Below are 13666 nucleotides of genomic sequence, written 5' to 3' on the forward strand. Positions count from 1 at the left end.
GTGCATTTGCATGTGTAAGTAAGTTGAAGTGTGCACATAGGCAAGTTCATACATGAGTACAGTTGCATGAAATATGAATGTGCACCTTTGCGGACATGGTGAGCGAATATGGCAGCTATGTAGCTGTGTGCTTATGTGTCCATGAGTACGTTTGTACAGGTATTTGCCTGTGTGTGGTGGGGTTGTAGCTGGCCCACTGTGCAGAAGTATATCTGTATGTATAAGTATGCACTCATGTGTCTACCATGACTGGCTAGATTTTCAGTAAACACGAATCATTCTAAGTTGAGATGTTATAAAGTTAAAATGTTTACTGTTTTGGAAATTCCCTTGAATGTTAAAAATTAGTTATTGTTTAAAAAAATAGATTTAAAGGGAAAACCCTCTGGCTATTGTATTACATCTATTTACATGTGCATACATGTGTGTATTCTTGTGTGTGCCATAGCTTCTGTGCAGAGGTCAGAATTCGAGAATTGGTTCTTTCCTTGCACCACATAGGTCTTGGGGATCAAACTCAGGTTGCCATGCTTGGCATCAGGAAGATGTATTGTCGCTCTACCTTTGGGTTTGTGTTGCAGAGAAGTTGCTTTTGTGTGATGTATAAAGAGACCGATATGCACCACGATTCCTGAAGAGTTTGCTGTATTGGTAAGGTTAGGAGCAAGGAGTTGCCCCAAATGGTTCCTGTCCATGGACACCAGTCTAAGGTCTGCTCAGAAGATGCCAAGGCAGGCATGGACAGGGATGACAGGGATGGCCAATGCAGGCTTGTCGTGTGTGTGTGTGTGTGTGTGTGTGTGTGTGTGTGTGTGTGGTTTTTCAAGGCAGGACTTCACTGCATAGTCCTGGCTGTCTTGGAACTCACTCTGTAGACCAGGCTGGCATTGAACTCACAGAGATCCACCTGCTTCTGCCTCCCAAGTGCTGGATTAAAGGTGTTGCACTGCATTGCCGGCAAGGCTCTGTCTCTATCCTCCTACCTTCTCCCGACCTTCCTTGCCTCCACCTCCCATAACAACACTCCTAGAACTCACCTGTGAGCACTGCGGGCTGTTATCATTGATGTCCAGGACGAAGACCTCCACAGGGACCGAAGTCTGGAACTTGCCATCTGATGCTGTGATTCTGAGTAGATACTTGGCTATGTGCTCTCGGTCCAGAGTCTTCTCTGAGGAGATCCTCCATTCATCCCCAACTTGACTGATGCCAAACTGACCCAGGGGGTCTCCCTCTAAAAAGGAGGGGTGCAGCTATCAGGAACCAAGAACAGGAATGAACTTGGCTCTGTGTCCTAAGATGGCTGCACCCCTAACTCTTCTTTTAGGATTGCTGGGGAAGGCAGAATTTTTGTCTCTGAACTAGGGACCCACAATTCTATACTGGGTCTGTTTTGCAAAGTTAGAAAGTCTCTCCCAACTTTAAAGATCTCCTGTGAAGTGAGATGATTTCTACAAGAAGCACCAGTACAAATGTGGCTGGTAGGGGGAACGAGGCATCTATTTCTTGTGATCAGGAAATCTCTGAGGGAAGTCAGAGGGAGGCAAATTTCAATCTGTACAAGAAATGTCTGGACTCTGCTGCGATGCTGCAGCTGATGGAGGGAAGAGTTCAGTGATGCTAACTCTAAGGTTTACTATACAGCTAAAGGCACACACTAAGTGGAGGGCATACAATCGTCTCCCAACAAGGGTGCGGAAAGATGGAGACTCCCTTAGATTCTAAGATTTCCCCATGATTCTGCTCTTATAAGAGCTGACTGTCATCCTCTATTATTCTCCTTACTCTGGGGTTTTAAGACGTTGGTATTGTCACGTGTCTGATGTCACAAGATTGTAACTTTATTTTTTTCTGGCCTGACTGTTTCAAGTGGTTCTGACTCTGTCTCAGGGAGTCTGGGATTCTTGGTTGGAATGTCAGACTCATCAATGCTCCCCTGAACAGCTGTACTGGCAGAATGAACTGTGTTTATGAAACAGAGGGACATGATGCTGGGAATGAGAAGAAAAGGATATTCTGTGTGACAGTTCATCTCCATTTTCATATTGGCTGGATTTAGAGTCACCCAGTGAATGCCCCTCTGTGAGTATTTGTGAGAGCATTTCCAGAGAGGTCTAACTGGAGAGGGAAAACCCACCCTTAGATGTGTGCAGCACCAGCCCATGGCCTGGGGGCCTGGATTGAGTAAAAAAAAATGAATGCAAGTGAAGTGTCAGCATCTGTATCTCTGGATGCAGTGTGACCAGCTGCCTCACATGCCTGCTGTCACGTCCTCCTGCCACTGCCGTGGATTACATCCTTTTAAGCCACGAGCCAAATAAGCCTTTCTTTACTCCCATTGCTTTGATCTCATATTTTTGTCATAGCAATGAGGGATGTGACTAATACACTCTTGGTAAGAACCCTCTCTCAAACTTGTCCTTGGCATGACACAATTCCACGAAGAAAGGCAGTTGCCAGAATTTTTATGAGTCACAACTGTTCAGCACCCTCAGAAGACACCCAACAGTAATGTGGTGGTTTCAACGAGAATGGCCCCACAGGCTCATCTACTTGCATGCTTAGTCAGGGAGTAGGAATGTTTGGAAAGGATTAGGAGGTGTGGCTTTGTTGCAAGTGGTATGTCACTGGGGGTGGGCTTTGAGTTTTCAATAGCCCACACCAGGCCCAGTCTCCCTTTGCCTGATACCTGCAGAATAGGATGGAAAGCTCTCAGTTACTGCTTCAGTGCCATGCTTGTCTGCTTCCCTCCATGACGATCATGGATTTAGCTCTCTAAAACTGCAAGCCAGCCCCCAATTAAATGTGTTCTTTTATAGAAATTGGCTTGGTCATGGTGTCTCTTCACAGGAATAGAATAATGACTAAGACAGGTAGGTATAGCATGATCCTTTGATTCCATCTCCTCACCTAAAGGAATGATGACCACCTCTTTGTGAAGTACTTTCTAACTTAAAGGTGACTTTAGGAGTTTCCCCCAGTTGGGTTTTTACAGTATCCCTGCAAGGTGAGTGAGAACAGACATGCCAAGTCTCCGAATGGGACCACTGAGATCCTAGGGGAACAAGTGACTAGAAAGTGTCACCTTCCTCTCAGAGTGCCTCCTGTTGAGCTTTTTCATGTATCGCAATGCCTCCAACCCATAATAGGCATCCTTACCTGTGATGTAGCAGGTAACCTGCCTGTTCTTCTCAGAGATGTCAGCATCCAAAGTCTTCAGAGTGGCCACAAGTTCACCAGGCTCACTGTTCTCTACCACAGAGCCTCTATAGTCTTCAGAAGCAAACCGAGGGGGGTTGTCATTCTCATCTGTGATGGATACCTCAACCAAGGCCTGAGAAGACAGCTGGATGGTCTGTCCGTGGTCAAAGGCCACCACATAGAAACGATAAGTCTGTTGGGTCTCACAGTCAAGTTCTTGGAGTGTGGTGATCCAGCCACTCTCACTATCAACAGCAAAGAGTTCATGGATGTTGCTACCAGGTTCCACTGACAGTCTGTAGCTCACCTGTCCATCACTCCCAGTGTCCTGGTCGTTGGCCGTCACCTGAATGACTGTGGTCCCTCCCGGCATATTCTCAGTGAGGAAAGCCTTATATGGATCAGCCTCGAATACAGGCCTATTGTCATTGACATCTTCCACTTGAATATTGACAGAGACCAGTGATACCAAGTCAGTATCTTCATGAGGGCAATGTGCCATCAGGTCAATCTGGTACCATTTAGTGGACTCGTGGTCCATGGCCTTCCTCACCTTCAGGACTCCTGTGTCTTGATCCAAGGAGAAGACCCCATCTCTGTTGCTCTCTGGAGTGGTACCCTGAACCAGACTGTAGATGACTGGATCTTGAGCTGCCACTGCTTTCACAGACCCAATTTCAGAACCTTCCGGAAGGTCTTCAGACGCAGAGAAAGTATACAGCGGCTCAGAAAACTTGGGCAAAGGTACTTCATTAGGAACCACTTGCAGTCGTACTGGTACCAGAGAGTCCCAGTGAGGAGGACCACCATCCTGGGCTTTGATGTTAAAGTCAACGGCCCTATTCTCCAGCCCCACCAGGCTCTCCTTCACCTTGACCACACCGGTGGTTGGGTTGACTTCAATGATCTCTTCAGCAAGGTCCTCTGTCGAGTCTACTGAATAGGTGACATCTGCATTCCGACCTTCATCTGCATCATAAGCCAGTACCTGGATGACAGGGGAATCTCTGCTGACATTCGATGGGATGGACACAGTGTACCCAGATGCTTTGAACTGGGGGGCATTGTCGTTTTCATCAGTGAGGATGATTTTCACCGTGCAGAAGGCCACTTTCCCCCCTCCATCCCTTGCCATAACCTTAATAGCAATGACCCTTTCCGTGGAATTTTCCCGGTCCAGTTTCTGCAGCGTGGTGATCTGACCCCTGGGGTTTATGAAGAACCTTTCCCCTGCTAGCTTATTGATGATGGTGTAATCCACCGTCCCATAGGGACCACTGTCTTTGTCTATGGCTAGCAGCTCAATCACCTTTGTCCCCACTCTTGCATTCTCAGCTAATTCAGCTTCATAGACATGTTGTTGGAACTCGGGGCTATACTTGTTGGCATTTGTGGTGTTGATATAAACTGGCACAGTTGCTTGGAAGACCCCATCAGAAGCACCTACCCTCAAGTTGTAAGAGGAGTCCAGCTGCTTTTTGCAAAGGTTGAACATAGAGATGATTCCTGATGAGCTATTGATGGAGAAATGTCGATCCTGGTTGCCAGAAAGAATCAGGTACTCTAGGCGGGAGGTGTCCCCAATGTCAGGGTCAAGGGCTTGAACTTTGAGAACCAGATGGCCACAGGTTGCTAACTCACTGACATTGGCTTCATACTGAGGTTCCCTGAACTCTGGGGGGTTGTCGTTGATGTCGGACACATTGACGACCACAAGAGTTTCACCAGTGAGTGGGGGATCACCTCTATCCATGGCCCTGACTTTCACGTGAAAGTATTGTTGTGTTTCATAGTCCAGCTCTTGGATGGTGAACATCTCCCCCGTGCTCCCATTGATCTGGAAGAACTTAGAAACATCTGAACCATCCTCTACAATCTGATAGGAGACATCTTGATTCTGTCCTGAGTCTTGGTCAGAAGCCAACAGTTGGATCACGGGGGTCTGAGCGGGTAAGCCCTCAGAAACTGAAGTGGTATATACCAACTTGGAAAAAGTAGGAGGGTTATCATTGATGTCCTCAACTAAGACTTCTACTGTGGCTTCAGAAAAGGACCCCAGAGCCGTGTCTGTGGCTCTTACTGTGAACACATGCTTATTCTTAGACTCGTAGTCCAGAGGTCCTGTCACCATAAGGACACCAGTTTTAAAGTCTGTAGTAAACAGCATCAAAGGCTCTTCCTCCACAATGTTATAGATGAGTCTCAGTCCCTCTGGACTCCGGGCCTGTGTGTGGAGAATCGGGGTATAGAGTGTGATATTTTCAGGGACTTTCACTTTGTAGTAAGGACTCTGAAATAGAGGGTTGGATTTATTTCTGACAGTGACATGTACCTCAACCTCGGTTTGGAGGGGTGGGCTACCTGCATCCCGAGCAATGACTTTGAGGTGATACTTATTCAAAGCTTGATAATCAAAGGGCTTCTTAAGTGATATGTCCCCAACATAGGGGTCAATCCGGAAATAGGCATAATCTTCTGCAAACCCGTATGTGACTGTGCCATTGGCTCCCAAATCCTTATCAGTGGCAGATACTTGAAAGAGGACATCCCCCGGCTCGGTGCCATCTTGGATGACTGTGTAATAAGGTAGATGCTGAAACTCAGGGACGTTGTCATTGACATCTTCAACAGAGACCCTGACCAGAGCCTGAGCCACCCGTTGAGGGACCCGGTTGTCCCTCACTTCCACTGCCACTTCATGAGTGTCCTGCTGCTCCCGATCAAACGTCACTCCTCTGGTTTGCAGCACACCTGCTGACCCGACCATGTGAAATAAGTCTGTGCCATTCAAGAGGAAGTAGGAAAGGGTGTCGTTCAAAAGGTTTCCATGAACACCAAGAAGCACCAGTGCCTTTCTATGTGGCGTATTCTCCTTCACTCTCGCCCTGTAGATATCCTGATCAAACTGTAAGCTTTTGTCAAGGACTTCGGTCACAGATATTTTTACCAGTGCAGTATCTTGATACAGACCGTCAGAAGCCCTAATGGTGAGCTTCCGAGAAAACCCCAGAATAGCAGGATTAACCACAGATATTTGGCCTGTGATGGGATGAATGGCAACAGCTTCATCAGTGTTGCCAGTTTTGATGCTGTAGGTGACTTCTGAGTCCTCATCCTTGGCTTGCACCATGAGGAGCTCCATGCCAGGGTGGATGGGTCCCACAACTGTCTCTTCATATATTTGCTCTGAGAACCTGGGGGGAGAGTCGTTCACGTCTCTGACATGGATGATGACCTTGGCAGGTCTGGGTGCAAATAAGATGGGTGTCCCTTGGTCGTGAACATAGATGTTGAATTGGAACAAGGGTGTGTTCTCATAATCCAGCTCTGATGTGATAGTTAGGGTTCCCATGCTGGGGTCAATTTTGAAAAACTTTAAGGCCTCTGGTTCCAAGATTTTATAGACCAACAAGGAATTGGCTTCCTGGTCACTGTCAGAAGCACGGATCACTAAAGGGCTGTTGTCTTCATCCAGGATCATGCTGTGCAGAGGAGCTGCCTCGCTGATGTGCCCCACGAAAGTTGGCTTTAGGAATGCAGGAGCATTGTCGTTCTCATCGATGATGTAGACAAGTGCCACCACATCCCTGAACGCACCAGCCGTGTTTCTGCCTCGGATTTTCAGTTGGTAGGATGAGATTTTCTCATGGTCTAAACGCTTCTGGATGGAGATGAGGCCAGAATAGGAGTTCATGGAGAACACACCACCCTTGTTCCCCTCTCTTAACTCATAGGTGACTTCAGAGGAGCTTGTAGCAGAGATGAGGAGGATCGGGGAGCCAACAGGGACTGATTCTGGGATCTCTATGAAATACTCCTCTTTTGAAAAGATGGGAGCGCTGCTGTCTGCGGGGTGGACATGAATGACCACCATAGCCAGGTCATGCCTCTGTGGGGAGCCTTGGTCTTCTGCCTTCACAGTTAATGTATGCCTAGTGTGATGGACATGATCAAGTCTCTGGGCTACTGTGATGGTGCCTAGGAGGGAGTCAATATTGAAGAAACCTTCACTGTTCCCTGAAAAAGAGAACAAGACAAATTGAAGTTTGGCACACTCTCAAGAGACACCAGCCAAGCATCTTAGGTCCAGTCAAGAGGCCATGGGACCAAACAGGGACAAGATATAATCTGCATCTCAGTTTCCCTGGACTTGGTATATCATATATAGAGTAAATGCACGCTACCCAGTTCTGAATGCCATCCACCATAGTTGCTTTCTAAATAGAAGTGTCAAGGATAGAAAGTCTCTGGGATACAACTTGAACTGCAAACCAAAGCTGTCATCAATACGTCTTTGCAGCCAAGAAAGGGGACTTACACTTTGCAAGGAAAACATGCTTCACCCTGAATTTCCCTGACATCTTTTGTAGGAAGAGCTTCAGTTGTATGGTAGAGCATTCAAAGGCATCCCTTGAATGGCTTTTAATAGCTCTGCTTACACACTTAAAAGGTGGAACATGGAGTTGGGCAGCCAACACTGACAGGGACTTTAAAAGCAACTCTCCCCTTTATGGCCTCCCATTGGAGAGTCTCTCACCATGCTTGAAGAATGAATCAGGAGGTGAGTGGGGAGGAAATGCCCAGTAGCCAGACCAAGAGACTTCTGCGTCAGTGCCTCCCACCACACCCAGGTCTCCTAATCTTTGCCAGTCTCACATCATCTTGACAATTTCTTTTCAATATTTAGCCATTGGTCAATTATTTTTATAATAGTGTTTCATGAAAACTTTCCTTTAGATATATTCACCCCAGATATGACATGTTTTTAGAAGGCAACTTCATACAGATCTTTTTTAAAAAGAAAACCATTTTTGCTGTAACTCAGAGGGTTATCATAAAAGCTAGTCAATGAAAAAGTCATACTAAACTCTATAAAAAAGATATTCCTTACTATAAAGTATATGGCCTGAGACCTATCTTCTGTCTTTGGTTTAAAAACAAACAAACAAACAAGTATCAGATAAGTGCTGGGGATTCTCAAACCCAACCGAGGCTTGCAGCAGAATTTAATCAGGAAGTATGAGTGGGAACCAGAAACATGTGATTCCTCTCTGCAAGAGTGATGGGGGCTTGGCTTGGTCACCACCAGAAGCACAGGTCCCACATGGAGGCAGGGAGGTGGCTCCCTTTCTTTATATCATACATGCTTTATATGGCCAAATAGCTGAGCTTCATCATAAAACCTCCTAGCTGACTCTTTCACTCTTCAGATCCTCCTCCCAGGATGGTAAGTGTCTATGGGGTGCATGAGTCAACAGCAGGCTTAGGTAGCCCCATCAAATGTAGCTAAGTTCGCCAGGCATGGTGGTGCGTGCCTGTAATCCCAGTACTTGAGAGATGAAAGCAGGAGGATGAGGAATTCAAGATCATCCTTGGCTACAATAGTGAGTTTAAGAGCAGTCAGGGCTAAATGGGACCCTGTCTCAAAAAATGAAACAAAACAAAAAGTACCTAAGATATATCTTAGATCTATCTATCTATATATATTTAAATATAATTCTAGCTATTTCTCATATTATACTATTGAGATAAAAAAGTCAAGGCACAAAATTATAGACTCATTATAACCTCAGCACTCTCAAAGATGCTTGGAAAAGAAGTACATTTGCAGTTACCTCTGGATGTTGGCATTTAGGGATGCACCTTATGTTCTTTATACATTCCTGTATCTCCTGTGTTTTCAAAAATGAACATGAGTGGTTCCTATAATCCAAAGACTATTTGAAGCTAGTATTATAAATTTGTATTACATTTATTCATTTTGCATGTGCACGACCCTTGAAGGTCATCACATGCCATGGAGGTCAGAGGATGACTTGTAGCAATCAATTCTGTGCTTCCACCATGTGGGTCCCAGGGAGTGAACTCAGGACATCTTGTTTATAGACAAGTATCCTTACCCGCTGAGCCTTCTCACCAGCCCCTTAAAACTACTATTTATCTGTAAAATGAAACTATTATCTCCATCATGAGGGGTGCCTATGAGATGAATTGAGATAAACTATGTGATTATATTCCACAAATAATGTTTATTTCAGAAAATAAACAATGAATGTATCATAATTTATATTCTTCTTTATAATGGTCTTCTGTCATATGGGTAATAATTTCTCCCAAAAAGGGAGTATAAAAAATCTCTGATATTTGAAGATCCACTTAGCCAACATTATGCTCTGAGAGGGTAGTGGGTAAGTCTTGATTATCTTTCTCCTTCCATAGTGTTTACTTCTGTGAAATATCATCATGAAAAATAATGATTAAAGTGTCACTAATTATGCATTTTATCTTATGAATGATCACTAGCAATTTGTGGGATACTGGATATTATCACTTTGTCACATCACATGGATTTTTTAAATTTTTTTTTGTGTGTATGTGTGTGCGTGTGTGTGCTTGTGCATGCTGCAGCCAGAAGAGGGTTTCAGATACCCTCTCTCCAGCTGGAGTTATAGGTGAGAAGTCAATGTGGGTAGAACCAAACTTGAATCCTCTGAGAGAACAGTACGCCCCACATTAACAAATAATTGGTACTTAATGACAGTGAAACCCCTGGCATTTAGACATTTCATAATTTATGACACATATATGTTTTCCTTTATAACAAAGGTGATATTCCCAGTTTTTAGAGAAAGAAAATCATATAACAGATGCCAAGTCAATGTGTGGTTTGAGCAGAAGATAAGGGTCACTCCTAAAACGAGTCCTGAGCCTGATGAAGCACGTTCATATCCCTTCTCACACATGTGCATGAAGTCATTACATTCTAACACATTTACAGTCTCCATAAGCACATTCTATATGGTCACTGGTGGCTTGTGTCATATTATTCATGATTTTCCCCATAACTGGAGAGAACCTTTGCTCTTTTTAACCATTTTTGGAAAAACACTGACACACAGAATGTTCTAAAATGGTCATCTGTCACTGCTTAGAGAGCTGGCACTTGAGTAATCTGTAGAGTTGTGCCTCTACTGCTGACCCTTATCCCAGACCTTTCTCCCATCCCTTAAGCTCACAGCCTGGCTCTCACCTTTTAGGAAGGAATAATGGACTTCAGCATTGGCTCCGCGGTCAGCATCCACGGCTCGGACCTGCAGTAGCTCTGTACCAGGGGCAGTGGTGTCAGGAACATTTGCCTCGTAATGGTGCTGAGTGAAGTGAGGTGGGTGGAGATTTCCATCTTCCACATGAATGGTTACCCACACAAAGTTCCTCTTGATGGGCATCTCTTGGTCTCGGACCTAACACAGGGTTTAGCAGAGTGAGCCACAAACAGAATGGAAGGAGGTAAGGTCAGAGTCAGGTCAAAGAGGCAGAATGCCAATGAACAGACTGCCTAATTTCTGTGGATTCCTTGACATCGTTCTCCCGTCTATGCTTTTGGAGATGTCTCAGTTATTGATTGTTGGTCTTTGCTGTTTCTATGGATACTTCCACTTTAGGAGAAAGGCACAACAGGCAGAAACACAGCAGGTCTCAGACTAGGAGCTCTTTAAGATGCTAACACATAAACCAAAAAAAAAAAAAAGCCGGGCGGTGGTGGCGCACGCCTTTAATCCCAGCACTCGGGAGGCAGAGCCAGGCGGATCTCTGTGAGTTCAAGGCCAGCCTGGGCTACCAAGTGAGCTCCAGGAAAGGCGCAAAGCTACACAGAGAAACCCTGTCTCAAAAAAACAAAAAAACAAAAAAAAAAAAAAAAAAAAAAAAAAAAGATGCTAACACATTAACACGTTCTGTGGTCGTATAGATTTGGGGAGCGCTGGCTAAGTGAAGCCAAAGGGCTTTCTTGGTGGTAGGACTTCGCAAATCCTTCAATGTACATTAATATTCCCAGAGAGTGAGAAATTAGCGTGCAAGAATCCTGGCCCCGAGACAGGAGGTGAATCCTGACTCCAGCTTTCTCAAAAATAACTATAGTAGTAGTTAGCAAATTTTTCTTCCCCTGTGGGCCGCAGGTATAGGTAAGAGGAATGGGCAGGGTCAGAACTTGGATAAATGGGGAGTGTAGGGTGTAAAATTCAAGGAGGTTCTCACTCTCAGAGTCACAGATGGATAGGCATATGACCCAGACAGTGAATCTTCCTTAAATGTTACACCCTACAGACTTGCTTGAGTCTTGTCTCTGCCTTGGGCTGGAGTGTCTCTGAGTCTCTCCCAGGTCTGACAATACATGAATCTACAGGGCAGCCATAAAATGACAGAGTGGGCAAAGATCTGCTGTAGCTATTTGGGATGAGTCCAGAGAAAGCTGAGGCTGACAGGAGATTCCTCCCAGCACACTTCTCTACCTGTATCTTCACTCCAGGCATCCCTCAGAGAAAGTGCCTCTGGCCAGCTGTGAAACAGTGCACCTCTGTCTCAGTGGTTATGTTATGAATGTCTACATACCTGGCCCATCAGTGGGTGGCCAGCATGTTACCACTCTGTCTACGTGCATGCAAGCTCATTGTGCTTTGAATGTGAAATGTGTTTGAATACGTGGTGCCTAGATCGGGAGGTTGTGGAAGCTTTAGGTGGTAACGGCATGTTGGAGGAAGTGGGTCATTGGGGGTGAGTCTTGGGGCTTTATAGCCTGGCCTCACTTCCTGTTCACTCTCTGCTTCCTGAGTGTAGATGCAGTGTGACCAGCCAGCCTCCTGCTTCTGCTGCCTCCTTTCCCTGCCTGCTGCCATGTCTTCTCTGCCATGAAGGACTGAACCTTCTGGAACTTTCTCTCTTAAGCTGCTTTTGTCAGCTGTATTTCATTACAGCAACGAGAAACGAACTAAGATTCCAGTCCTCATCTGTTCCTGTGTTCACTCACCATAACCATCAGAATGTGCTGAGAAGGTCCAGAGTGCAGGTCCAATCTCCCCACTGTCACCAACACGCCACTGCTTGGGTCCAGCTGGAAGAGGTTGGCACTTCCAGGGTCCTGGCTGTTGTGGATGGTATAGATGAGGCCTTTGCCATTGTCTTGATCTGTGGCCTGGACTCGGAGGAGTTCAACCCCAGGTAGTGTGTCCTGGGGGACCCTGACTTCATAGTTATCCTGCAGGAACTGAGGCCGGTGGTGGTTGATATTGGCAATCATAAAGATGTGGACCTGGGCAGGGGGATGAGACACAAAGAGGCCAATTGTGAACTGCACGGGCCCAGGGATGGTACCTGCTGGGACTTGACTGTCCCATCCATGTGGGCAGTGTCTAGAAAGCAGCCATTCCAGTCAGCACATAGCTATCGAAGGCATGGTAGCATTTCAGAATAACAGGCTTTTCAATACCAAATTGCCTAGTAGATCTTGTTTATTTGTTTGTTTGGTTGATTGGCTGGTTTTTCAAGACAGGATTTCTCTGTGTAACAGTTCTGGCTGTCCTGGAATTTTCTCTGTAGACCAGGCTAGCTTCAAACTCAGAAATCCCCTTGTCTCTGCCTCCTGAATGTTGGGATTATTATTTAAACCGGACTTGGTGGTGCTCACGTGTAATTCCAATAGATGAGAGTCTGAAGCAGAATTACCCTGAGTTTGAAACCTTCTTGGGCTACATGGTGAGTTCCAGGCTAACCTGGGCTACAGAGTAAGTCTCTGTGATGGTTAGTGTTAATTGTCAACTTGACACAAACTAGAATCACCTGGGAAGGGAGTCTAAAGGGGGTGTTGTCCAGACTGGTTGTCTTGTAGACCTGTCTGGGAGGGATTATTCTGATCATATCAGTTGAGGTAGGAAGGCCAACCCAATATTGCCCCATGCCCTAGGCAAGGGATCCTGGACTATGTAATAGCAGAGAAAGCAAGCAAACACTAGCGTGCATGTGTTAATTCATCACTTTCTGTTCTTGACTTGGATAGAACATGACTAGCTGCTTCAAAGTTCCTGCAGCCTGAGTTCCCTTCACTGAAGACCTGGAACTGGGAGCCAAATCAACCCCATCTTTCTTAAGTTGCCTTTGTCAGAGTATCTTATCACAGCCATATCTTATCATAAACAAACAAAACAGAACAATTTCATTGAGTCATTTCTTCAAGCAAAATGACTTTACAATAGTCATAGTAGAAGCTGAAATCCCCATGACCTGTCATTCCTCATACCCACTGTAGCCCTTGTGGCAGACTATCTTTAATTAAAAGTGTTTGTTTGCATAAATTCTCTCAATATATGGAGATGTAGAATGGGGAAGAATTCTCCCACAACCACCCAAGTGGAGTGTGTATCAAGTAAGACTGGTACCCAGAACTCAGACTCCAACTTCTTTGAAGTATCTCACATCCATCGATAGCCTTACTCCAAGTTCACCTCTCATCTCCTCCCAAACCAGGAGCTCTTGACTAAGGCTTCTCACCTGGGTGGCAATGGTGTGGAACCCATCCGTCACCTCCACAGTCAAGTTATAGCTTGACTTTCTCCTTGTATCAAGAGGCCTGGCTATGACAATGCTGCCCGTGGTCTTCTCAATGTCAAAGTCCATGTCCTTATCCCCACCTGGA

The 13666-nt window shown here is 45.5% G+C and overlaps 1 protein-coding gene across 2 annotated transcripts in view; it reads right to left on the reverse strand.

Moving 5' to 3' along the window:
- The window catches only part of Fat2 (FAT atypical cadherin 2), an 86468-nt gene that overhangs the window by 26709 nt on the left and 46093 nt on the right, over positions 1–13666 (reverse strand). For both annotated transcript variants that reach the window (XM_006984879.4, XM_076542377.1), the window contains exons 7-11: positions 13522–13661; positions 12005–12286; positions 10232–10442; positions 3160–7218; positions 1038–1234 (exon numbers count right to left, since the gene is read on the reverse strand). In XM_006984879.4, the coding sequence (XP_006984941.1) occupies positions 1038–1234; positions 3160–7218; positions 10232–10442; positions 12005–12286; positions 13522–13661 (4889 nt within the window). The remainder of the gene's footprint in view (positions 1–1037; positions 1235–3159; positions 7219–10231; positions 10443–12004; positions 12287–13521; positions 13662–13666) is intronic.

This window comes from Peromyscus maniculatus, chromosome 8 (assembly GCF_049852395.1).
Source record: "Peromyscus maniculatus bairdii isolate BWxNUB_F1_BW_parent chromosome 8, HU_Pman_BW_mat_3.1, whole genome shotgun sequence".
Lineage (NCBI taxonomy): Eukaryota > Metazoa > Chordata > Mammalia > Rodentia > Cricetidae > Peromyscus > Peromyscus maniculatus.